This window comes from Hyperoodon ampullatus, assembly GCF_949752795.1.
Source record: "Hyperoodon ampullatus genome assembly, chromosome: 13".
NCBI lineage: Eukaryota > Metazoa > Chordata > Mammalia > Artiodactyla > Ziphiidae > Hyperoodon > Hyperoodon ampullatus.
The window spans coordinates 62,810,246-62,837,743 of NC_136926.1; the positions used below are offsets into that span (position 1 = coordinate 62,810,246).

General features: G+C 38.8%; 1 protein-coding gene across 2 annotated transcripts in view; it reads left to right on the plus strand.

Annotated features, from left to right (window-relative positions):
• The window catches only part of ARK2N (arkadia (RNF111) N-terminal like PKA signaling regulator 2N), a gene marked incomplete at its 5' end in the record, with an annotated part of 41,450 nt that extends 16,144 nt beyond the window's left edge, over positions 1–25,306 (plus strand). Inside the window, 3 exons of one of the 2 annotated variants that reach the window (XM_079717631.1) lie at positions 4,561–4,743; positions 15,715–15,841; positions 24,716–25,306. In XM_079717631.1, coding sequence (XP_079573757.1) covers positions 4,561–4,743; positions 15,715–15,841; positions 24,716–24,905 — 500 coding nt within the window. In that variant the 3' untranslated portion in view covers positions 24,906–25,306. The remainder of the gene's footprint in view (positions 1–4,560; positions 4,744–15,714; positions 15,842–24,715) is intronic. The other variant, XM_079717632.1, reaches the window with a different exon arrangement.
• Positions 25,307–27,498: the final 2,192 nt, after the last annotated feature.

Here is a 27,498-nt window from a genome sequence, read left to right on the forward strand (position 1 = left end):
AGGTTCTACCAAAATGCAAATTCCCTTCTGCAACTCTTGAGGTTTTCCCTTTTTCTCAGTCCCTCAGGCCCACACCTTATTTCCCCTACACCTGTTTTCCTTACTTGGTCACCACACACATGCTCCTCCTTCTTAGACTCCTTGGCTAGGTAATTTCTAAGAACTCTTCTTTTAGATGTAACTTTTTTTGAATCTCACTATCTGGATTGAGGCTGAGTGTGATTTCCACCCCCTCCCACTCTCCCTAGATGTTGTAGATAATGGCACTGGGTTTATTAGGCCCTTTAATGACTGGGGCAACAGAACCTCTGTGGGGTCCTTTGCAGCAAGGTCGATTTTTTTTCTCTCCTAGTGAAGGGTTTGGGGAGATTGGCTGTAGTAAAGAGGAGAGAAGGAATTTATTCTGGTTTTTATTGTATATTACTGTAGCCATTGAAATGGGAATTGAATGAGCAAACACTGTATTTGTCCATTTGCCCCACCTTTTCTTGGGCCTAAGATTTAGCAATAGTTAGAGAGAAGGGAGAGTGGTGTTTCCAGATGTCTCTGGGATACAAGAGGAATTCCTGTTTCCTAGATTTGATTAGATTTCATATTGGGAGACTGACAAAACTTGTGTTAGTGGAAGGGCTCTCTCTGTAGGCAAGAATGATGCCAAATATGAAATAATCCCAAATGATCTCTATTTGGCTTTGAAACACTTGCATATGAATACATCCAAGCTGACATTTCACTTCAAACAAAAATAAAAATACGAAAGCCACATGTGTGATGACCTCATTAATCCCAGCAAAGCATTTACTTAACACAAGTGGGTTAATCTATGACCAATAGAAGGCACCAGCCCAGTCAGTGATGATTTCTCAAAGCTTTTTGCTTGCAGGCTGTGTACAGCAGAGTTTACATACAAAGATAAGCAAGCAAATAATGAAGTAGGGTAGGTGCTCATTATAATGGAAAGGTGGGGCATTGGACCAGTGTTTGAACTATTGTGTTCTGTGTTATGTCTTTAACCTTCACCATGACCCTATGAACAAACTGAGTCCTACAGTTAAGAAGTAGGCAGGGCTTTAACCTACGTATTTGCTGCGAAAACTCTGTGTACTTCCTATGCTGCTCCCAGTCTCATTCTGTATATTTCCCATTCCCTCACCACTGATACCGACTGTAAACTATTCTGGTTTCACCTACCGAGGACTCAAATTTCTCATCTGTAAAATGAGACTGGTAAATTATGTATTCTGTAGTTCTAAAATTCTGTGCTTTTTGTCGTTAACTTTGAAAAGAGGGATTTGTCAGAGATAAACGTAGTAGAGGATGTTAGGCTTTGTTTTGCTGTTTCTGTGATTCAGATTTTTTCCATGAGATTTAGAAGAGAACATATTTGAATAAAAGGAAACTAATTCATAAAATTAAACGTTTGTCGATAATAATACAGAAGGTTTAAAGTCACACAGGGGTAAACTTCACTGTATCAGGAATGTGTGATGAACAGATACATCTGTATTTTGGTATTTGAAAAGTTAGAACCTGTTTATAGACTAGGAGGTCAGAGAGAGGATACAAACCTATCTAGCATAATATAGACAAGTTGATGTTCTTAAATAAAACATAGTCGGTGGATTGCTTGACCTTTTATTTTTCTTCCCTTGTAATGAGCAGCAAAAATTTCAAGATATTTCAGTCAGGAGAAGAAACAGCACTTGGATTAACTACAGACCAAGTAGTTATTAAATAATTGTGTTAAATTTACCTTTATAGAGAGATGCTGTTAATAACTATAGAAAAACTAGTAAGTTCATCATTATAAATTGATGTTGTAAGATTGACAGTTACCAAATGGGAGAATGTACGGTTTGGATAACCTTTTATGTTGTAAACATGGACTGCTTAGTGACTGACTACATTTTAAATTGGAAATGTTTCCATGTGTAATTTTACTTGAAGTGACTATTTTGATGTTTTTGAAAGTCAAAATAATCTTAGTAGCGGTGCAGTTGTTTTAACAATCAGCGAGAAGAAGGACAGTAGCTTCATGTTTATTCCATCCTGTAGTGAATTGGTAGAGTCAAACTGGAAGCGTAGATAGCTGCTTCTGTCATTAATATTCTGAGTTTTTTCTAGCTCCTCCTCAGTGGTTTGATTTTATTTTTTCCTTCAAGAGATACTTATTTTAAAAGGATCTTACCTGTCTCTTAATTCTGCTGTGTAGCAAGAATCGTGTTTTAAAAGAATATCACAGATTGTCCCCATCAGTTAGCTAATATTCACACTGAGTGGTTCAAAGTCCAAGCCCTGGGGCTAAGTGCTTTAAACATATCTTATTTAATTTTGTTTTGCTAATAAGTATAAGATGACCTTGGAACACAAGATCCTTAATTGTGGTTTCTTGTTGGAAGGCAGAGTTGGAAAGGCAACCTTTCCTTTACTTTATTAAAGTTGATATGGTACTGACTTGTCATTGTTTGAATATACTAGATATAAAAATTGACAGTGATAATTTATTTTAATTTTTAAGTATAATTAAAATGTGAAAATATTACTGTCTTTGTTTATGATGAATACTAAATTTAAGCTAAGCTATAAGGTGTGCTGTTTGGAAATATGGAAGATACAAGAATGAAGCCAGATAACAAGTTTATGCTTGTATGTCCTACTGATGAAGACTTTCAGACAAGTTATTTCCATGGGTAGGTGATGTTACTCTGCATGTACATATACACTTATACTTTTTGCATGATTTCACATGTAGGAGTGGTACAATTTTGACTTGACTGTTGACCTGTTGCCTCAATTTGGTTGTGGTGGGGGGAATGTGAGGGCAAGAGGTTGTGAAGGGTATTTGTGATATAAATTTTAAAATAAATCACTATTTTTTTTTCAAACACAAAACACTTAATAAAGCCCTTTTAAAAATAGAACATTTGGTCAAATAGTCAATATTGTACTTGACCCTCATATCTTCTGCAACCAAGTATTTGGACATCACACAGTATCTTGATTCCATAATAATCATTTTGAACTCTGACGAGAACTCCATAAATGTTACAGCTTTCTTTTCTTTTTAGAAAAGAAAAACCTCAGACATGAACCAGTGTTTTGCTATTTGATCTAAAATCCATTACTAACTGATACTGAGGCCACACTCTTGAATTTTATGAACATGATTTACCCTTTTGGGAATTGGCAATTATTCTTAAGTAGTCAACTGAAATTGTCATGATCGTCAGAATTTCATATTGTGACATGTCTGTTCCTTATACGGTGGCACTTAACAACTCATTTACTTTTATGTTTGGTCATTTTTTATTTTAAAAATGTTGTTACATAAACCTATGGCTTGGGAACTTAGTCTTAAGGGATAAGTACCCCAAGTGTGTGTTCCATGTTTTGTTTAGTGACAGTTTACACAATGGATGTTTGTATTAAAACAGTAATCCTTCATTGTGTTTTATTTTAATGATTCGTTGGCATATGTATTCCTTCATAGTCAAGAGTTTCATAAAATAGGTCTGTTTAATGTTAATTTGTTGGATGATATTAAAAAATCTTTATGGAAATAAGTGATTTGCTTGCACTTCATAAATAGCTGTTGGGGGAGGAAAAGCATTTTATTTTAAAATGGCAGTAGTAGTAAGGGATGTGTTTCATAGTTGACTGAAGACTTTATTTTTGCTTTCATATTAGAAAAGGGTAGCATTTTAAAGCATGTATCTATTCTACAAGCATGAATATTGAATTATTTTAGCATGAATCACTGCAGTGTAATTACTTCAGAGCTCAGCTGCCATTTTCAGCTAGTTAGGGTGATTTGGAGGTAGAAGGGATCTCTTTTTTCTAAGAATTGTAACATCTTCCTCTCAAATAACCCATAAGGTTGTGTATCATTTCCTTGGAGTGTGAGCTGGTTGTTTTTCTCAGGGAAAATAAAATAGAAATATCCCTCATAAGACATCCAAAGCGAAATCCCGAAGATGGATTTCATGAGCATTATCTTTTTGTAGAATATTGTAAGATGCATAACATCCCTAATATTATAAAAGAGCTTTACTGGAAATAGATGTCAGTCAAGTAGAGCTCTTAAAGTAGAAAAATATATATTTGATTTTCTTCTGAATCTTTTAGGGACTTCTAGTATTAGCTACTAAGAGGAAGAAACTAGATTCATTCTCTTAAAATTTAAATTGAGCTTAATAGTTTGCATCAGTGTTTTTCTTTAAAAAATCAGTTTCACTTTCTCTGTAGAGTCTTCCCCTTTCTCTTAATCTTTTGCTCTTTAGGAGAATGACAGGAATTCAGTGTAACTTTTGTTCAAAATATTCTTGTCTTTGTTCTTCATAATAACACCCTTTTTCCTCCTTCCCAAATGTGTCCCTCATCTTTGTAAGCTGGGGTTATCTCTTTCACTTTCATATCATGTACAAAATATTAGATTGTATAAAGTGCAGCTTTTCTGACCATGTAGAATCATAAGACAACTGGCATTTAGGGGGTCTTAGTTGCAGAAGTATTTTTCACCCCACAAGTTAGATACAAGTATACATTTTCTTTCCTCCCTAGATGGACCTCCAGTTGTAGCTCATTATGATATGTCTGACACCAGCTCTGAGCCAGAAGTGGTAAATGTGGACAATTTATTGGCGGCTGCAGTAGTTCAAGAGCACAGTAATTCTGTAGGAGGCCAGGACACAGGAGCTACCTGGAGGACCAGCGGGCTTCTAGAGGAGCTGAATGCGGAGGCAGGTTGGTCTCCCTCCCCCACCTCACCCCTTTCTCTGATGGTGTAGTATGCATGTGTCCTGGCAGCTATTTTCCTTGCTGAGGAGAGCAGGCCAACTAAGAGACATCTGGCATTAGATGATTGTGGCTTCCAGGGTGCCCTTTATAACAGAAAAGATTTGGGTAGCATGTCATTCGTCTTTCCTAATCACAAGAAAGCAAAAATGAGAATATCTAAGACAGTAATTGTAGGCATCAGTAGATTTCAGTATATGTACTTCTTGAGTTAAAAATGCCTAACATGTAAAAATTACCCAGATGACCTGATACTACCTCCCACCCCCACCCACAATCCCATCCCCACTTCTTAGTGGTTTCACTCACTTATCGACCTTGTAGTTTGGGGAGGGAGCTGTTACAATTTGCCCTGTGGGGCTGTTGCAGTGCAGTGTTGCACTGTTTCTTCTGCCTCTCAGTGTGCAGTGTCCCTGTTAATTCCTTTACAGTTGTTCTCATTTTGTCTTTTCCAACTCCTTTCTTTCCGTTGCTGTCTCTGTTATCTCAGGAAAATCTCCCTGTCTTGCATTGTTTATCTTGGTTCTGTGATGATTCTTAAGAGTGATATTTTATTCTCTGAGAAACCTATTGCTATTACCTTTGAAAACCTTGCTGCACAGTGCCTCCAAGTCTCCTTCATTCTGTTCCTCAAAACTCTTTCTTCCAACGTTCTTTCTAATTTAAACCTTTTTCTAAAAGTACTAGTGCTTTTAGAAAAGTTTAAGAGGTAGAGGGGATTGAGAGACAGACTGCTTACGTAGTGTGTATTTTCTTTAGTGTCATAGAAGGACTGTAGTTTTCTAGTTAAATTATAAATTGCGTTGGCTTAATAACTACCTAAAATATTTTTATGGGAAATGAGTTTTGTATTACAAAAATAACAGTGGGTTATAATTTAGGACTTTTTATATTGAAATTGTTAGGAAGTAAAAGGGGAGACAGAATTCCACAGATCATTGTCATTAATTGTTCATTTCATAATCTTTGATTGAAACTGAATAAAAAAGTTTCTCTTATTTGTTGAGCTTCTGATTAATTTATTGTGCCTAATTTTGGAACAGGACCTGGATTTAGTTTTAACTGTGTTGTGACTGCTAACTGCCTATTTAACCTTGGACAAGGTGATTCTCCTCTGGACTTCAGTTTTTATATGTATAAATACTTGATTTGCCCAACGAGGATCTTTTAAGTATTTATTAATGTATATAAGTACTTTGAAAAGAATTAAGTAGTAATACTTCATATCAAAGGGGAGTAGTTTATCTTAATTTTCATCCATTGACAGTTAAGTGATCCTTTCTACTTCAATTTTACTACCCTGTTTCCTTAGTCTTGCCATGAAATGTAGACCACTTTATAGTAAATTCTTAGGAAAAATATGAACAATTACTTTTTGTTTTTTTGCTTTTCATACAGAGAATTTTAATATTAGTTTGAACTATATGGAATTGTTAATATTTGACTTTCTCATCTACAACAAATTTAGCAGTTTAATATGAGTTAACCTAAAAGTGCAAGGCTTGGGGTCTTACAGTATCATTAAAGTCACTAGCATTGGGTGGGGGGAGCATCACATTTTCAGGTTCAGGTAATTGTTAGCTTGATTATTTAAAAATACCACCAGCCTTTGGTGCTTAGCTCTAAGCTCTAAGAAATAAAACATGGCAAAAATATTTGAGGAGGGAAACAGCCCCTCTCTACTCCAAAGCTCCCCTGAATTTGGTATTTAATGTCTGGTATTCCTGTGTATTCCTCCATACTTCTACTGCATTTGTTTTGTATCTGTAAACAAGCATGTTTTAATACTAATTAGCATTACATAGAAGATAATCATTTGCAACTTGCTTTTTTAGTTCAACATGTTGTGAAGTTTGTTCTTGTTGATGTGTTGCTATAGTTCATTTACTTTTCACTGCTATTTAGTATTCCAGTGTATGACTGTATCATAATAGACTTACCCATTCTCTTCTTGGACATTTAGGGTACTATTCCAAATGATGCTGCCATTGACATTTCCTGTACATGTCTCTTGGTACATGTGTAGAGAAAGCACATGTGTGTGCTTTCTCTCTATATTACAAATCATGTGTAGATTTTTGTATATCATAGGACATGGATATCACTGTTCAAGAGATCCCCATGTTATTTTCTTATGAAGCCATTTATTGGCTCATTCAAAGTTTTGGGTTTTTTTAAATACCTAACATACAGGTCTGTGAGTAATAAATAAAACTTATAATACACTGTAGTCTTGATGTAATTATCATAGTGGGAACCCATCTTGTGAATTTGAATATACTTACCATATCATAACAAAATGTTCATAGAATTTATTCTCAATTGCCAGTTTATAGTTTTGATACTTGGGAGTATTAGTATCAATTATATGGTCATTCTTGAGTTTGGAGTTTAAGATAAATGTTGTAGTGGTTAATCCAAGTCTTCCTTCTCTCTCTCCCAATAAAATAAAAACCCAGTCACTGAACTAATTAATTAATAGCAGCAGTGGCTAATTGATAGCAGCATCTCAGACCAGGTCTACAGTCCCACTCCATTTAGAATCACATAAGCAATCATTAGGGATAGAGTAGCTTATCTCTTTTTCTAAGCAATTAGATGATGTTCTTGTAGGCAAAATAGTTTTTACTGTTTAGTTTTAGTTTCAACCAAGGAAAAAGAGTTGAAATTAGGAAAGCCATTGGTCAAGAAAAAATTCTGACCCAGAAAACTTTCTGAACTTTCCATTTCAGCTCTTGCCATTTGTTTACTCTTTCTCACTAGATGCTAGAAGTGGACAGTATAGTGGGTGGCGCCTGCTGCCAGCAAACAGCCTGATTTTCAACCAGCAGCCGCTTGCATACTGTGTGACTTCAGGTGAATTATGTAAAGCCTCAGTTTTCCCTATCTACAAAACTTGGATAAAACTAGTATCCACCCCAAGAGGTTATTATACTGTTATGTAGAATAACATATAATGTGATTCATATAGGATGAAGTACACAGCAGGCCCTCAGGAATGCTAACTGGCATTATGTTAATACATTTATGCTGAAGTAGACTAAGGAAGTGATTAATGGACCCGGTCAGTGGATTTCTAATTTATTCTCCTGCCCTGGAATGAGTTGCTCTTGCTGCAGTATTTCCTAAACTTTACCTGAGTGTAGAAATTACCTGGAGTGCTTATAAATATTCAAACTCCTAGATTTCTCCCTGAAAATCTTGTAAATAGATCTGAAATGGGGTCTGGGAATCTAATCTGTTTTTAATAACTTTTGCATCAGACATGTTTAGGAAACTGTACCAGTATATCTGAAAATAGCTTAATTTTTGTTTATTGCTAATAATAGCTCACTGTAAACATAGATGTAGATGAGGCCAAAAGAAGCAGAAGTCTGAAGTACTCTTGGTGTGGAAGGCTTATAATTATTACACAATTTATTTAGAGGTCCTCCACCCCCGGAAATTAAAAATTCTAAACAAATGATCTCATTTTTTCCATCAGCCTTCTTCTTAAGAAGGTAGACTATGAGCTTTTTCCCCATCCTTAAAATAGGTCTGGTAATCTTGATTTGTCCATAATACAAGCTTAGTTGTAGTGAAGAGAAAAAAAATCTTGGGTTTCCTGTTCTTAGAGTAGGGCTTTTTATGATCAGACCAGAATGACCATGTTTCTATTGTTAGCACTATTATTTTTTAATATGTTTGTTTATTTGTGGTTGTGTTAGGTCTACGTTGCTGCGTGCGGGCTTTCTCTAGTTGCAGTGAGTGGGGGCTACTCTTCATTGCTGTGCGCGGGCTTCTCATTGTGGTGGCTTCTCTTGCTGCGGAGCATGGGCTCTAGGTGCGCAGGCTTCAGTAGTGGTGGCTTGGAGGCTCTAGAGCGCAGGCTCAGTAGTTGTGGTGCACGGGCTTAGTTGCTCCGCGGCATGTGAGATCTTCCTGGATCAGGGCTCGAACCTTCGTCCCCTGCATTGGCAGGCGGATTCTTAACCACTGCGCCACCAGGGAAGCCCTCTATTGTTAGCACTTTAAAATCATTGTATCAAGTCTTGTGAAGGAGATCAAGTTTCCTCTTGTTCAGCTGGTACATGTGGACTGTAAGATTTTAGATTTCTGATCTCCTTTTCTCCCACTTCTTAAAGTTTTTAATATTTTTGTTGAAAAAATTTAACACACGGTAATAATTTGTTTGCTTTAAAGTTAAATGAGTAGTGATTTAAGATAGTAATCATTTTTTATACCTAGCATGCCTCTGTCATCCAGTATGTAGTAATTTTATATATTTCAAATAGTCTTAGGACTAGTTCTTAGTAGATATATGATTTAAAAAGAAAATGTTTGCCATGATAATTTAATTACTACCTTTTCTACTTTCTGATTTATTTATGTGTTGAAAAGATCTGTAGTGGGAGGACAAAAATTTAGAATTTTCTTATAGAGTGAAAGCAGTTATCTTTCCAAAGAGCTACACAGGGAAAGACCTACACGGAGACAACCAGCTGCCACAATAACTAAATATAAATCCTCTGCTTTATTTTCAGTTTAATATATGGTAATTGTGGTATTTACACTTTTTCTACAGAGCTTATTCTTATTCTAGAATAGGAGTAGATTACTACCACTGACAGTATTTGAAGAACCTTATAACATCTTTGACTCGCTTTTGTGTATGCTTTAGGCACTGCTTTGCCATTGGATTCCTTTGAGGTCAAGGGGGGCTGGTGCAGTGTGGGTATGGCCCAAAGTCCAGAAGAGTGTTGGGCTCTGCACTAGAGCTTCCAGAAGAATGTGTGACTTGCTGAAGAGGGTTACATTGAGAGAAAAGGACTAATTGTCCTGGCTCTGAAATAGAGGAGGGGATGCATTCCTGGCTGTTGGAGAATGCCATGGTGTCTCTTACAGAGCATGGGATCCCACAGATTCGGTGTGGATCCCAGCTGACTTGTTACCTGAGTGGCACATTTTATTTAATGGCTCTGAGAGGAAATGTGGTAGAACACTCACACCATTAGTCTAGAGTTGTTAACACTCGCCAGGAAATTTGTTTGTACCCTCCCACTCCACCTCACCCCCCCCACCCTGGCCGCCTCCCCTGTTTTATCTTGTACTGACTTTTAGACCAAGCAATAAAGATAATGGCTACAAGAGCAGACCCTGATTTTAAGTGATCAGTTTTGGAGCATCATACAGGTTAACAATACTAAATGCCAGCAAGTTTGGATTATAAATTTTATGGCCAAAAGTGCACCGCCAAAATGGTTTGGATTCATCTGATAATGTAAAAGCAATATGTAAATTATTAGTTTCTGAATACATAATGGATGAATAAAGTTAGAAGAATCTTAAATTTTGGTGATAGTTAACTTGCTTTTCTTTTTTTTTTTAAGATTTTTTTTAATATTTATTTTATTTATTATTATTTATTTTTTGGCTGTGTTGGGTCTTCGTTGCTGCGCGCGGGCTTTCTCTGGTTGTGGCTAGCGGGGGCTACTCTTCATTGTGGTGCACAGGCTTCTCATTGCAGTGGCTTCTCTTATTGCAGACCACGAGCTCTAGGCACATGGGCTTCACTAGTTGTGGCACACAGGCTCAGTAGTTGTGGCTCGTGGGCTCTAGAGCACAGGCTCAGTAGTTGTGGTGCACGGGTTTAGTTGCTCCAAGGCATGTGGGATCTTCCTGGACCAGGGCTCGAACCCGTGTCCCCTGCATTGGCAGACAGATTCTTAACCACTGCGCCACCAGGGAAGCCCCTGCTTTTCTTAAAATATAAAATTATGAGCAGAAGTAGCATAGTAATTTTTCATTTCGTCCCTCTTTAAAAAAGAAAAAGGCAGAGTGATGATATTTCCTGATCTGAAATGAGGCTATGTAGGTGATAGGGTCAGGATGAGGAGCCTAATCAATGAAGACTCGTTATTTGGAAATACTGATGACTGTGACATTTCACAGAACATTCCACAAATTGGAATTATAAATTAGAACTGTGGAAATAGAGCTGGGCACAGAGCTACTAAGAATTAACTAATTCTGTCATGTTCTTGTTGTGTTTTCTTAATTTCTGTTGTTTAAAAGCATTGAGTAATCAGGGAAGAAGAGTTTGGTTATAGCAACCATGACTTCTTAAAATTTGCCTTTTTAATTTGGTTTAATTCAATTAGCTTCTTTATTTTTAGTATGGTTAAGGCTGAGCCCCTTGCTGTGAGTCTGCCACAGGGGGTTTTAAGTGTCTCTTGGGGCTCTCTACTCTTTGCTTCTTAGTGAGTAGGCATGGAGAGCTTGGGGGTGGCTGTCCATACAGATAATGAGCATTCATATAATAATGAGTAATAGTGATAGCAGGGCTTAAAGTGGAGAGGGGAAGGAGAGAGGGGGAAGAAAGAAAGAAACTAAGTGCCAATAATGTTTCACACTGAGTGAAAGGAAAACTTCTTGGAAGATAAGGACTGCTGGTGTTGGTACATGAGGATGGAGGACAGTAGTTTGTAAGTGATCCTGATCCCCAGCCTGAGGTGTAGGAGTCAGAGGCCTGCAGGGGAGGCAGCATTTTCAGGAAAGTCAGGTTTCCACAAGGAGGTGAAGAGAAGGTTCAGTGCCATTTTCCATAGAGCTAGCACTCCAGAGGGCAGTGGAGTGGAAAGGTTGTGGGAAGGGGAGTAGTAGGTGGCTGGAGCAAAGGAGAGTAACAGCTGAGTAGGGGACAAGACAGACAGATGGGTGGTCCCAGAGGGTTGTATGTTTTGTGGGTGGCGAGGAGGGTGGAAGTACGTTTTACTTCTCATAACCATTGGTTTTCCTCCTGCCTCTTCCTAATGCTTTCTCATTTCGCACAGGCGGCGTTTTTGGACTCATACTGTTACTTCCACCGCACTATTCCTCTGCCTCATTGAACCTATCGCCCAGTCCTTTTTCAGCTCCCCCTAGCTGCATTTCTTTCTCTATCTAGCATATGTTAAGCCCAACTCTCCTTTACCGACATCCTCAGCTCCTCGTACAGTTGGCTTTCCTGTTGGACCCAGCTGGCCAAGTCTGATCTCTGGATGCACATTCACAGCCTTTATCCACACTGGAGATGATTTTTCATGTAATTGGAAAGTTGTGGGTCGTAGTAACTTCCTAACCTGCAGTCTCATCCTGGCCCTCAGTGCTGCCCAGCACCCTCCCCCTTTCCTTAGGCAGCGTTCTTTCCTCACAGTGGCTGCTTCACTTTTCTAAACTGACTCTGCTGCCCTACCCACACCTGTGCTCTGCAGATGGCCTTTCTGCATTCTTTACAGATCAAGATTACCTCAGCTTTCTGCCATCAAAGCTATTCTCTGCCTTTTTTCCTAAATATGGCCAGTAAAAATACTACATGCACATACGCATCCCCCTCCCTCAAACCCATATTCCTTTCAGTACCGTCTATGGCCTTTTCCTCCACAGCCAGACTTCTTAAATTGTGTCTGCTCTTCCTTCCCTTCCATTCTTCTTCGGCTTGCTTTGCTACATTAGCTTCAGCCCCATCATTCCTCTGAGGTTCCCCTGGCCAAGGTCATGTATGGTCATCTTATCACCAATTCTAGTGGCCTCTACTTAGTTCCTCCTCTTATTGGGTCTCTGTATTGGGCATTGTTAAGCACTTCTTCCTAGAAATGCTCTTTTTATGGTGCCCTGGCTTCATATCTTCAGGTTTTCTTTCTCTGTCTCTTGCTGAACCTTGGTGAGCTCCTCTTCCTGTGCCCATCCCTTAATTATTGGTGTTTATCAAGGTTCTGTTCTAAGCCCCCTTCACTCCTCTGGATGACCTTTATCTCCCCACCTATTGGGAGGACTTATCAAATCTGTTATTTCCTCTCTAGACCTCTGACCTGAGCTTTACCTTACCTGAGTAGTACCTTCAACTGCCTATTGGACATCTCAAAAGCACATTATCATCCTAAGCAACCACCCTCACGTGTTCATTGGTGCACTGAATGGCACTGTATCCAGTTACCTAAATCAGAAACCTAGGCATCGTTTTTACTTTGCCTGATTCCCAACGTTACTCAGCCTTTGTACTTAGAGAAACACAATATTTCTCCTTTTGTTTCTTTCCTAGTTCAGCCATAGTCGTTTCTCACCCAGGAAACTATAACAGTCTAACTGGTTTCCTTGCCTCTAGTATTTCTTGCCCTGCTACTGGTTCCATTTCCGTACTCCAAAACGAAAAATTTCAAAATACAAAATCAGATCATGTCATTCCTCTGCTGAAATCCTTCATTGGCTTCCTGCTTCTTAAGGTCAAGTCCAGACTCCTTACCTGTGATCTGACCTCTGCTGACTTTGCCAGCTCATTTCTCATTACTTCTTTTTTTACTACCATTATCCCAAATCTCACCAAACTTTTATACCCTCGAGGGCACACAGTATTCCTTATGGTACTTCCCTTCACCTGTGCCTACTCTTCCCCGAGAGCTCAGTGTCCTTGATTATCCTCAAGTCCAGGAAACATTCCTTTTCTCTGTGCATCCAGGGCATTATTATTTACCTCCCTATCAGACTAGTTTTCAAGCCATAATGCAATGGACTGCTTTTTATTATCCCTGACTATATTGTAAGCTCGTTGAGGGTGGAAACTGCCTCCCTTGTTTATTCCCTGTAGTATTCCTGGCACTGAGCACAGTGCACAGCATATCATAAACAAATATTTATTTTAGAAACAAATAGATAAAGTAGACTGTTATAGCTGTGCAAAGCAAGGCTGCTCAAAATACTGAATATGGACAAGTTGAAGGTTTGGGAAAAAGGGAGACTATCAGTTTGTATTCCTCCGTAGCAGTGCAGTAGGAACCGTGTTCATGACGACAGTCTTAACTACAACATTGAAGTAGAAATTGGATAAAAGACTTGGCTGCAAGCAAAGTATTGGGGTCAGAGCAAGAATCTAGGTATACCAAATCCAGACTTAACCAATTCCACTTAAGTAACCACCCTAGCTTTAACAAAACTGGGTTTTTTCTGGTGGATGCCACCTTTTGTATGCTTGTAGGGTTCAATACCACTGCCCACACCACATAGAATCCTATCTAGATTATTTTTTAATACAGAAGGTTAACAAGCCTACGCAGACTGTAATACAATCTCAATCACCAGTTGTATCTAGAAGCCTTTTTAATCTTCTGTTTTCTCATATGTGCATCATTTTCAATTGAAGAAAAGAAGTTAAAAATATTATTAAAGAATTGTAAAAAAAAAAAGACCCACAATCATATTCAAATTTGATTACTTTTCATAGCTTTTAACTAGCCCATACATATTTTTATCTTGTTATATGAATCTCTTTGTATGCTATACATACACTTTCCCCAAATTTCTACATAGCACTCCAGTGACTATCGTTTGACATCATGACACTTTGCTTATTTAAAGTTTTTTCTGTTAGGCTAAATTCTCAGAGATGGGATTATAGGGTCAGAGAGTGTAAAAATTGTAAGGCTTTTGCTTTGGGATTGTCCATGATTTTCCAAAAGGGTTATACTAGAAGTTGGCAGGAGTATGAAAGTACAAGGTTTCTTAATGACCTTGAAGCATTGAAGTGAGTGAGGTGAGAGGGGAAGAGAAAGTTGTGTACATAAAATCTTATTTATATTGGTTTAGCTTTTATGATGTGTCACAAGGGATTTTTTTAAGTAGGGAGAAATAATTTTGTATCAGATGACAATATATGCAAATAAAAATACCCTTTAAAGAGTAAATGAAAATTTGTACCTGTTGCGACTCTGTTTATTCCATGTTAACTCCTAGATATTCTAAAATTCATCCTTTTAAGTCAGAACATTCAAGAGCTGAGTACATAGGTTGAATTTTAACCCTTTTTTTTTTTTTGGCCCCAACCGGGGATTGAACCCACACCCTCAGCAGTGAAAGCTTGGAGTCCTAACCATTGGACTGCCAGGGAACTCCCTTGGGTCCGATTTTGTCAAATCTACATTCCTTAAGAGAAAATTGTTAAAATTGTTTAAAATTGAGATAAGATTGTTAAATCTTTCATAAGGCATCCCAGTATAAATATGATATTAATGATTCTATTATTTACTCCATTTGTGCAGTTGAACTTTCTTTCTTGCTTGCTTGCTTGCTTGCTTGCTGCATTGGGTCTTCGTTGCTGCGCATGGGCTTTTCTCTAGTTGTGGCGAGTGGGGGCTACTCTTCGTTGCAGTGCGCGGGCTTCTCATTGCAATGGCTTCTCTTGTTGCGGAGCATGGGCTCTAGGCACGCGGGCTTCAGTAGTTGTGGCACACGGGCTCAGTAGTTGTGGCTTGCGGGCTCCAGAGCGCAGGCTCAGCAGTTGTGGCGCACGGGCTTCGTTGCTCTGTGGCATGTGGGATCTTCCCGGACCAGGGCTCGAACCCATGTCCGCTGCATTGGCAGGCGGATTCCTAACCACTGCGCCACCAGGGAAGTCCCCTTTTGAGCTTTTCTGGTTTAGAATTTTGTTCTATTAAAATGATAAGCAGTAGAGAACCCCATTGACCTCTAAGTGGTGACAAACCTGTCATATGCAGGTCATTTAAAAGCAGACTAGAGTTGAATGCAAAAAGCATTATAGAATGAAGTAGAGTATAATTACAGTTTATATATACCTATAGTTAGATATACATATTTGTCAGAGTCCTCCAAAGTTTTTTTTCCTAAGGGATGCGAGTAGAAAGTGAGAGACTTGAAGTTCTTACTTTTATATACGTCCATGTTGTTTCAGCATTCATTTAACAATGTGCATGTATTCTGTTTAATAATTTTTTTTTTTAACAGAACGCTGCCCAGTTTCCTTGACATGGGTAACAGTTTCACTGAGGCAAGCTTTCATGAGGGGATTCTGTTTCAGTGATTAAACTGGGAGGAGAAATCTGTCAGTGAGTTGTTTTTGCTGCTTATAAGGAGTCAAAATGTAGTGCTTATTTTTTTCCCTTTCTCTCTCAGGTCATTTGGATCCAGGATTCCTAGCAAGTGACAAAACATCTGCTGGCAATGCACCACTCAATGAAGAAATTAATATTGCTTCTTCAGATAGTGAAGTGGAGATTGTGGGAGTTCAGGAACATGCAAGGTAGGATATTAATTGGAGAGAAGAAAATGGTATGGCATGCCATGGCATGGCTGGCATGAATGGTGGGGCTATTTCTCAAATTCCTGTGGTTTAAGAAATACATTTTGATTATAGACACGTATGAGCTTCAGAATGTGTTGCATATTGTCTTATAGCAAGAACATCTCGGTCACACATGTATGTGACACAGAACTAATGTTTGTCTCTTATTTTTAACAAATGTCTAGGTGGCTTGACTGCGTTTTCTGGTATATGGCATAAGTATCACCGTACTCCCCCCCACCCCCAATCCATATTTTCTTACCTTTCACTTTATCTTGAAATATATTGGGAGCAAATAATTGAGAAATCTGCATTTGACATCATACCTCTTCCTAGAGCACCTCTTTTTTTTTTTTTAACATCTTTATTGGAGTATAATTGCTTTACGTTATTGTGTTAGTTTCTGCTGTATAACAGTGAATCAGCTATATGTATACTTATATCCCCATATCCCCTCCCTCTTGCGTCTCCCTCCCACCCTCCCAATCCCACCCATCTAGGTGGTCACAAAGCATGAGCTGATCTCCCTGTGCCATGCGGCTGCTTCCCACTAGCTATCTATTTTACATTTGGTAGTGTATGTATGTCCATGCCACTCTCACTTCTTCCCAGCTTATCCTTCCCCCTCCCTGTGTCCTCAAGTCCATTCTCTACGTCTGCGTCTTTATTCCTGTCCTGCCCCTAGGTTCTACAGAACTGTTTTCTTTTTTAGATTCCATATATATGTGTTAGCATACAGTATTTGTTTTTCTGTTTCTGACTTACTTCACTCTGTATGACAGACTCTAGGTCCATCCACCTCACTACAAATAACTCAATTTCGTTTCTTTTTATGGCTGAGTAATATTCCATTGTATTTATGTGTCACATCCTCTTTATCCATTCATCTGTTGATGGACATTTAGGTTGCTTCCACGTCCTGGTAGAGCACCTCTCCTTATCTTTCATGAAAGGTTGCAAGTTACTTTGGTCAGTTCCTAATAGTGCATTTCTAGTGATGTTTGTATGATTTAGGGAATCTTGTTTCTTAGGAATTAAAAAAAAAGCCACAAGACATCAAATTAGTGTACAGTATTATGGAAATAATTTTATAAGGTTTGTCATTCTTTAAGGTAGTGGTGACCAGACTACAGCCCATGGGCCAGATCTGGCCTGCTGCCTGTTTTTATATGGACCTCAAGCTAAGAATGGTTTTTACATTTGTAAATGGTTGGGGGAAAAAATCGAAAGAAGACATGTTTTGTGACGTGAAAATTATATGAAATTCAAATAGAATTTATTTATCCATAAATAAAGTTTTGTTGGAATAGAGCCACGTTTGTTCACTTACATATTGTCTATGGCTGTTTCGCACTCCAGTGGTAGAATTGAGATGTTTCATCAGACACCTTAGGGCCTGCAGAGCCAAAGATATTTACTGTCTAGCTCTTTGCAGAAAAAATTTACTGACTCTTGCTTGGTACAGTCCTAAGATACAGTCCTAAGAATTAGTTGCAGCCCTCTCAGAGTTATACCTGAGGAACATGTAACGCACACAGATACATACACAACAAAATCTAGTCTTTGGAAAAATCTGTATTCTATGTAGAATTTTTCTCCTATGCCACAAGAGTTAAGTTGTGATTTTGTGATTTCCTCAAGTAGGTATATAACATAGTATCTTACCTTATTTTTAGATCTGATTTTAATCTTTGGTTAGGAAGGTAATAAAACATTCACCAGCATTCTTCTGTTACTTATTTAAAAGGTGAATTTAGGAGTGGAGAGTGGGGGCAAAATACACATGCACATAAATTGAGGATCCTTCTTCTAATGAGAACTGATTATACTTTCTGAAAGCATTTTTTAGTTAAACAATTGGGACTTTAAGTATGTAGATTTAAGTCATAATTTAACATGCCATCTCCCCAGAAGTGGCTAATTCTCTATCAGAACTAGTATTGTCCCAGCACTTCATCCTCTATCCTGTATTTATGCTGTAAGTATGCCTGTATAGCTGCTTCCTTTTTTCTTTCTAAATGGTTATTTCCCCTATTCTGGTGGGAAGAATTTTTCATTCTTTAATCTTTCCTTTACCTCATTCTTTTTTCTCTTTTTTTCTGCCTTAATCAAAAACTTCTTCCTATTAAGTTCTCTTTCATTTTCCCATCTATTTCCTTCAAGCTGACTTATCTATGAGATGAAGTAGATAGAACTCTTGTTTTCTTCCTTTACTTCAGTATACGTTTGTCATTATTTTATTTCAGCATTATATAAGTATAGAAGACATTATTATACTTTTAAGCCCCATGCCAAGATCTTTGTAGAATATTACAGTATTTTTCATTTCAGACTGTGTACTATAAAACTTATTCTGCATATTGACTGATAGATTGATGTAGGTAAATTATCGTCAGTTGTGCCAGGAGCACATGATCCAGTTACCAACTTGCTCTTGACTTACTTTTCAAATTTTAATACAGTGTTACTCACGTGTTCCTACTTAAGTAGGAAAGAATAGGTTATAACCTGTGCTGTCTGTCTAGTCTGTTACTCTGTTCTGAGACATATCAGTGATATGGTCCAGTTCTCTATTAACTCCTACCGACTCTCCCTTCTTTATTGTCTCCTTGTGCCTAGAAATGTTACAGAGTGAGCTACCCTTCTTTTCAGATTCTTTGTTAAACTTTCCTTCCATAATGATATCTTGAGCTGCTTTTTCTACAAATATTTCTGTTATCTGGAGTTGAAATTACTATATTTCTATTAAAACTTGGAAATTCAAATTCCAAGTTTCTCTCACCTCCAGCACACACACATGCACACAGATTATCTCTAGTACACCCTTCTCTGAACTTGTTAAAGTCTTTTATCCAGATTGTCATTTTACCCTATAAACATCTTTGTTTCACTCTTAGCTAAGTCAAGTGAATTTGGGTACGTTTTAAATAATATGCTATAACATTACTTTCAAGGACTTTTTCTTACAGGTTCTGAAGCATAAAGATGCGTTTTTTAAATTCTGATCCTTTAATTTGAATCCTGGAGAAATCATATCTTGGAGGTGACAGATCTATCTTGAAATCTCAGTGGTGGTTAATAACTGTCCATAAAATGGAATGTAGAGTTGACAAATTCTGTTGGAGTACTTTGAATGGACTCTTGTATCATTTTGAGGGGATCTTTTATTTTGGCCCTTGGGTCTAGGACTGAGTAGGATCTCACTGACTCTGCTGTGTCTTTCTGAAAAATTTTCCAGCAGTTTCTTTAGAAGAAGCATGATAATCTTTCAAACGTTGAGATTAAAAAGCTGAGAAGTGGGACTTCCCTGGTGGCTCAGTGGTTGGGAATCCGCCTGCCAATGCAGGGGACACGGGTTCGAGCCCTGGTCTGGGAAGATCCTGCGTGCTGCGGAGCAACTAAGCCAGTGTGCCACAACTACTGAGCGTGTGTGCCACAGCTACTGAGGCCTGCATGCCTAGAGCCCGTGCTCCGCAACAAGAGAGGCCACTGCAATGAGAAGTGCACTTCAACAAAGAGTAGCCCCTGCTCGCCACAGCTAGAGGGCCCGTGCGCAGCAACAAAGACCCAAAGAATAAATAAATTAAAAAAAAAAAAAAAAATGAGAAGCAGGTGGTGGGGAGATCCTTTCTTGTTGGTTGCTTCAGAATTGCCCCTTTAGCTGCCTGTATCTCATCTGGAATTTATTTCTTTTACAGGTCTAGGGTTGCAGTTATGAAGTATTGATGGGCTTCTGGCAGGGTTATCGCTTGGAAGAAGGTTTTAGGTTTTGATCCACATCTTTTTGTTCTAATTCGATTTGCATGCATAGATGTTTTGTTTGGATTTAGTTGTCTGTTCTTATTTTTCCTTTTGGTATTCTACCTTGTGGGCTATCTGAGAGCTTTAAAAAACTCAGATTTGGTTCTTGAGTTGTTCTCTTTGGGACTGTGGTTGCTCTGACTTGCATTTGGGTGCCATTTTTCCATATTGGAAGCATTCTGGTTTGTTGACCTTTATATCAGTAATTCTAGTTGTGATGTGCCTCTTTTTTTTTTTTTTTTTTTTTGTTGTTGTTGTTGTTAAACAGTTGTTTTTCTTTTCTTGCATGCTAACATCTTTCCCTGCTCTTTTCTTTTAGATTTTGATATGTTCACTTAGCTTCTGTGTTTCTTCTAGTCATAGACTAGAAGGCATGCCTTCCTAACTAATGGTTGAATGAATCTTTTATGGCTGCCTTGGATTGCTGTGATGAACTCCTGTCATTACCTAGATGTCATTTCTAGGTGTTAATTTTTGACCAGTCCAGTTTCACAAGATGCTCTTTGCCAGTGATATGGAGACTTTTCCATCATTTCTAGTTCTTCTGTGCCCACTTAATTTTGCCATACGTTTTAACTTATGACCCTGTTGCTAATATTTTTCTTTATCCTTGTTCCATTTTCCTTCTTTTCTTCTGCAAGCTTCATTGCCCTAGGAAGATGAATGCATGTATCTTTATGTTATGGAACTATGCTGAAACAGTTCTTTCAGTACCTGTTCTCTGAAGCTTTTATGAATAATCAGACCCTTAATTACCTCCTTTCAGATGGTCCTATGGTCCATTGGTTAATGTTGGTTCACCCCTCTGTGGAAGAATTGATGTGGGGAGGCTTTTGCATTTAAGACTGATTGCTGCTTAGAACCAATTGCTAACATTAACCCTAAAAAAAGCAAGGGAGGCAGATAAGCATTTCCCTGAAGCTACAAGGATTCACTCTACCTTCAGTTAGGAAAAATAAGTAGGAATGTTATCTAAGAGGTCACCTTCAGAATCTGTAAATGAGAGCAAAAATGATTAATTTTTAATGTTGTTTTCTTAGAATAGTAGGTTAACTGTATCAACAGCTGATCATCAGAGCCTGCCCTCTTTTTGTGTTTTTCTTCCTTTCTACTCTGAAGTCTCCTTTTTTTGGTTTTAATATATGAAGAGCAGGAAATTATTCTATCAAAACTTACTGTTTATAAATAGTGGATGGGGGGATGGTCTATGGAAGTGAGGCCTAAGCAGTTTTCCTTGGTTATAATACTCAAAATGTGACTCTAGTTGTGCAAACCTATTGCCAGTTATATGCAGATTAAATGCTTTGTGAGAAAAAAGCTTGTGTCTGCACTAGAATCTGATTGGACCAATTATAAAACAGCTGAGTGTGTTCCCACCCCATATCTTTCATAATAGAAAAAGGATATGTGATAATACATGAAACTGTGCTTTGTTAGTTGCCTTAACAAAATTTTGAGCCTCTCACATCCTTCTTTATAGGGCATCTCTGTAGGGCTTATAAAAATTGTTGTAGTCCCATTTCCTCCTGAAATTTTTTCCCCCTCCTGCATCTGGTATAAGTTATTCTGTAATGTACCATCTTATAAAATAGGGCTCAACCTTTTTTCCCCTGTACTTAAAAAAAAATGTGTTAAAAGCCTTGTTCTGTCCTCATCCATCTCCTAGCTACCATTTTATTCAAGGTGGCTGAGGTCATTAAATCATAAAAAAAATTTGAATGTTTTATTGGCTTATAACACACACAGAAAAGTAATAAGTGTACGCTTTAGCTTTTGTACCCGTACCCAAGTAACCAGCTCTCAGATTAAGAAACAAGTCCCTCTTGGCTCCACCTTGCCCCCTGTAACCACTATCCTGACTTCTAACAGGATAGCTTTGCCTGTATTCAGAATCTTATTAACATTCCTGACAGGTGCCCCAGCAATTGCTTGAATGTTTAAAAGGCAGATTTTCTATTTTGTAGTGGCTGTAATTGTTGTGTAGTAATGATCATCCAAAAGTTGCCTTCTAGAAACTGATTCATGGTTGTTATTCTGCTCTCAAGATCTCTGTACTGGTGAAGGAGCTGCCTTCCATGATGATTCTCACTTCTTTGGCAATTGCCCTTCCAGTTGCAGTTAATAGGAGACAGGAAAGCTTTTGACCAAAGATAGGATCATCACATTCTCCAGAGAATCTAAAATTTTGAAGAGAAACAGACTAAGGATTGGGGCTTGAGTCAAATGAGTGAGGCCTAGTTGTTCCAGCATCGTTAGGTTCTTTGAGGTACTCAAGTAAAGGTGCTTTTCCAGTAAATTTTCTTTTTTGCTTAAAGTAGCCCAATTTGGCTTCCAGTAACTGGAACTATTTATAACCTCTTTCAACCATTCCTCATTAGTAAATACCATCTCTAAACCTCTCACTCTCCTACTCTGGACACTTTCTAGAATCTGCTTTGCTCTTTATTGTATTACCCTCAGGGGCTAGGCAGTTCCCCTTACAATCAACCATAGTGTATAGTACTTCGGGAGCAGTCTGAGAAAGACATAGTTGGAAATAAACTCCCCAGTGGAGACCTGATTTTGTTCTGGTTCCATGCTTTACTTTCTTAAGACCCTGGGCAGTTGTCTTTTGGTTTTGGTTTTCTCTTCTGTAAAATGGGAAAATTGGATTAGATCCCTTTTAAAGCCACTACCTGATGTCCTGATGTTACATTGTATGATTACTTAAGGAGCAGTACAGAGTAACAATTGGGACTAAATACTGCTTTTATTTGAGTTATTTCTAGGAATTTTGTCAATGATTACATTGACTTTTTTTGGTAGTCATTCATTCCCTGATTTTTCTAAGTTTTTAACCAACTTTACTTCAATTACTACTTGACAGATGAGCTTTTGAACTGTTGAAGAGCTTTATATTTTTAAATTGTTGGTCTGGGCCTGTCTTTGCACTCTGCTGACTCTTGCCGTGTTTTGCCTAACCGAATTTAATACACACATTTGTAAAGCGACAACATGATGTGGAAAGCATTGGACCAGAAATCAGACTTGGCCTGAAGTTCCTTTGCCTATGCTTTCAAACAGTATGACCCTGGGCAAGTCATGTAACCTCTTTAACCCTCAGTTTCCCTGTCAGAGTATGGGTAAGAACTTCCACATCTACCTCATAGGTCTGTCGGGCCTGTCAGATGAGGAGAAACTGCTTAATAATCTTAGTATTCTGTTGTCATCACTCATCAAAACCGATCCTTTAAAATGTTGGATGGACTCCTTCTGCTGACGGTTGTTCCATGACTACTCGGTCATTTAATCTGAGTGTATAAGGGGTGGACAGATTTGGATTAGACTTTGGACTTGTTTTTCTTTTTTTTTTTTTAAAGGTTTAATTTTATTTATTTTTGGCTGCGTCGGGTCTTCGTTGCTGCACTTGGGCTTTCTCTAGTTGGGGCGAGTGGGGGCTACTCTTCGTTGTGGTGCGCGGGCTTCTCATTGCGGTGGCTTCTCTGGTTGCGGAGCACGGGCTCTAGGTGCGTGAGCTTCAGTAGTTGCAGCACACGGGCTCAGTAATTGTGGCACGCAGGCTCTAGAGTGCAGGCTCAGTAGCTGTGGCGCACTGACTTAGTTGCTCCGTGGCCTGTGGGATCTTCCTGGACCAGGGATCGAACCCGTGTCCCCTGCATTGGCAGGCGGATTCTTATCCACTGCACCACCAGGGAATTCCCTGTGTGTCTTATTTTAATGCTTTTTACTAGCTAATCTTTGAAAATATGGTCGCTTCTGGGTTAGTACCTACTCTTAGCCCATTTCTGAAAAGATGATGGCCCTCTGGTACTGTAACAAATCTGCACTCTACCCCTACTCTGGCCTCAAGAGATCTGTTTTTCGGCACCTCTCTTGGTAAGGGAGTCATTTTCAGGCTAGCCTTTGTAGGAGCAGGGCCTCTTTCCATAAGCCTAAGGGTCCTTAAGGGCAGTTCTGCAGCTAAACCTTGTCTGTTGTTACTCTAATGTTGTCTTTTGAACCTAGAGGTTCAGGTAGCATGGGGTCGAAGCTGGAGTTCTTAAGTGATTCAGCATCACTCATTGTATACATGTTGTCAGAACAGCTGCTCATGATCCATTGTAGTAGTTTGTGTGATTAGAATCATGCCACTTGTCACTTCTCACATATGCAGCGTGGAGACAGGTCTATAATTTAGATGTGTGGACATCAGAAGCAGTGATAGCTTGAGCTGCCTGCCTTCCTCTCATATGACTCAAAACTTACTCGGTGGTTCATCCTGGAGGTTCACAGTTCTATCATTTGACTGGAATGTGGAATTCAATATGTAGGTATTTCTGAAACAGTTCTCTCCCGAACAATGAACTCATGAGATTTGTCAGCAAGGCAGTTCTGTCCCTCTTATAAGATACTTTTAGAGAATCTAAACTGAGTACTTCAGCCTTGTTATTTTCACTGAACTAAAGCATAAGTGGTTGTGATGAACTAGCCAGGTGTTTCTCTTGTCACCTTCAGGTTGAGGGAAATTGATCTTTAACTCACGACCTAGTACTTAAAGACGTTTAGACATCTAATCTGTAAAAAGGGTATTACTACTTCTGTTTTTGTAAGTACTATTAACAAATATGGCACAGAACTTATTTTAAGAACAAGTTTCACTTGTATTTCTTACTGTTTCATTAGCTCAGACTAAGATTGTCTGGGCATCTTAATTTTGCTTAGGATTTATATGCTGCCCTATCCTGAAGACCCCAGGGGCTTAAATGAATTCAGAGAAGCATCATCTTATCCATTTTCAGTAACAGATCTGGACGTAACTCAGGACTTTGTGGCTGAGACAAAAATCTTGGCCTTTTTAAGGCTAAACTGAGAGAGGTGGGGAGACAGACAGACAGACATGGAGGGAAGGAGGAAAAGGGGTAGGGATATTGGTTATGGGTTTGATGAACTTGCATAGTAGGCTTATCTTAGTAAAAGTATTGGTCAGTACAACTGAAGCTATATTGCCTTCTGTAGGATTAACCATGCTTTTGCTCTTCATTTCAATTGCAGGTGTGTTCATCCTCGAGGAGGTGTGATTCAGAGTGTTTCTTCATGGAAGCATGGCTCTGGCACGCAGTATGTTAGCACCCGGCAAACACAGTCATGGACTGCTGTGACTCCCCAGCAGACTTGGGCGTCACCTGCAGAAGTTGTTGACCTTACATTGGATGAGGATAGCAGACGTAAATACCTACTGTAATGCAATGTCACTGTGTTTCCTCTGCACTGTTCCCTTCCACTTACTCCTCCTCCTCTTTGTGACATGGAAGTTCATTGTCACAGCTTCAGCTTCAGAAGCTGTTTGTGGCATTTGTATAATTGAAACTCATGGAAAATTGCCCCCTTCCCCTTTTTTTTTTTTAAATTAAAAGAAGTCACTTAGGAAAGTAGCTTATCACAAAGAAAAGGATTTCTTCTTTCCCTCAGTAGGAATCTGAGAATGATGAATTTTATTAGACAACTTCATTTTACTTGGTGACTTTCAATCTTAGGAAACTGCCTTCCTTTTAGAATGATATTTTAATTACCAGGTGAAATGGATTTCAGTTTTTGAATCTTGTATTTATTTTTCTGTGTAATAAAATTAATATGTAGACTTGACCACTGTCAGCCCACCCATTGGCACTCCTACCTTAGGGCATTTGCACACATATTAGTCAGTTCCTTTTTGGCACCTAGTAGGGCATGTGCATTGAAAACCTGTCCTTAAAAATAGAAGACAGAAGTGTTACTTTTCTTTTAGCTTAAGTCTTCTGCCTTCTTTCCTGACTTTGCTCCTGGCTGAATTCCCACAACACAAATAATTGAAACGACCCTCTGTGTTTATAAATACTGCTAAGGTGACTTAGTTGATCTCCTTGTTGCAATAATTCATAACTCTGGAAAAATATCTCCTTGTGAGGCAGAGGCATTTCAGATAGATACCCTACCCTGAGGTCTGGGCATCTGAGGAGAGTGTTGAGAGATCCCTTTTCTCCCCCTGGTTTGTTCAAATAATGGGAGAAACATAGAACCTGTTACTTAGGTAGAATATGAAAAGTTGTGTGGCTTCTAAGGCTATGGGCACTTGAAAAATCTGAGAGGGCAGTGCCTTCTTCTGTAGCTGGTCTCTCTGTAAAGGATGTAATGACAACTGTTTGATACTTGAGCTGAAGTTGACCTGTTGCTATATTTGGGTATTTTTCTCCTCTACCTTCTAAAAGTGGCAAATTCAAAATACATCATAAGAAACCAGATGCAAAACACATTAATGGCCCTGTAGGTTTTACAGTATCTAACAGGAATAACAAAGGGTAGTAGGAGCATCAGGGAATTCAGGAAATGCCGGTGTTGGAGTTTTGTGGCATTAGTTGCTACCTTTTTTACTATAACATTGTAGTTACTAGTGAATTATTTTACAAGCAATACCTAGAATTAGAACACTATGTACTGTGCACAGGGAGGAGTGAAGTAATGCTGGCTTAGAAGACCTCACTTTTTGTTTTTCCACAGTTTTTGTCTGCTTTTTTGTTTGCTTTTGTTTCCATTTTTACCATATAATGGGGCTCTAGCCCTTTGCCTCCCTCCCAAATGCCTTGGTGGCTCTTCCTTATCATACGAGCATGAGAACTACCATTTTCAGTTTCCACTCAGCGGACACACATTTATACCAAGTGCCTGTTCTGCCTAAGGCACTGTGGTGGTGCTGTGGGGCTGCTGCGGAGAACAGGACACCCACCGCATGTGCGTGCGTCCGGCTGCCTGGCTCCAGCTGCCTGGCCGTGTCTCCTGTGTGTGTAAAGACTCGCTTATTCCTTTACCCTTCCTCCTGCTGCTTTAGCTCGTCCACACACCTCTTCCACGGGAGTGTATTTAAGCATGTGTTCTTTCACCTTCTCTGGTAACATCGCACTTGATCTGGCCTCTGTTCTTCATCAGCTTTTTATTTTCCTATCATTCTGCTTTTAGTAGATCAGGCTTTTAAAGAGATCATGAATCTCCAGTTTTAGCACCTCATGTCTCAAGTCTCTCACGTGGCCACAATTCTAGACAAAAACCAAAGACCCAGAGGCCAGAGCGAAATAGGACCTTCTGCAGCTTCACTACTGGTGTATCCTTGGACCTTCACATTTTACTTTAGGATTAATTTATTGAATTTTACTGTTACACGTTGTTTTTGACTTGAATTAAAATGCTAGACAGAGCAGAAATGTACAATTTCTGGTCTATATTTTCCAGGAAAATCATTGGGGAAAGAACAGAGTGGATTCTATGACTTGAAGTTTTTGCAGCTTATCTTCCCCCCACTATCAGGGCAGAGCCCCATTTTAAAGAACATTTTTGCATTACCTGTTCTTACGTTAGCAGTATGTTTTGTCCAATTCCATATAGCAGGGGATTTCCCAGGGCATATTTTCTTTAGTCCCTAACAGTCATCCTCTAACAAGAATTCTTCGGGTGTGCTGTGTGCACTGTGGGTTGGGAACAGAGAGCGGAGTTGTAACCAAGCTCTTTTCTGGCCTTTTGCTTTTATATTGGGTTACACTTTGCCCTCACCTGTCCCTTTTCCAGCACCCTGACTATCTGGCTTGATGCACTAGAACAAAAATTAATATGCAAAAAGCGGGGAGGGGAAGGGATGGTAGAGATAGCTTTTCTCCCTACTAGGTTGGGACTTTTCCACCTACTAACTAACTATAGAGAGACTATGTTTCAACTCTTCTTTCATTGCCAGATCCAGGAGAGTAGGGATGTGGTTTCTGGCAAGGTATTAATGATAAAATTCTGTGGTAAATTTAAAATTCTGACATTTA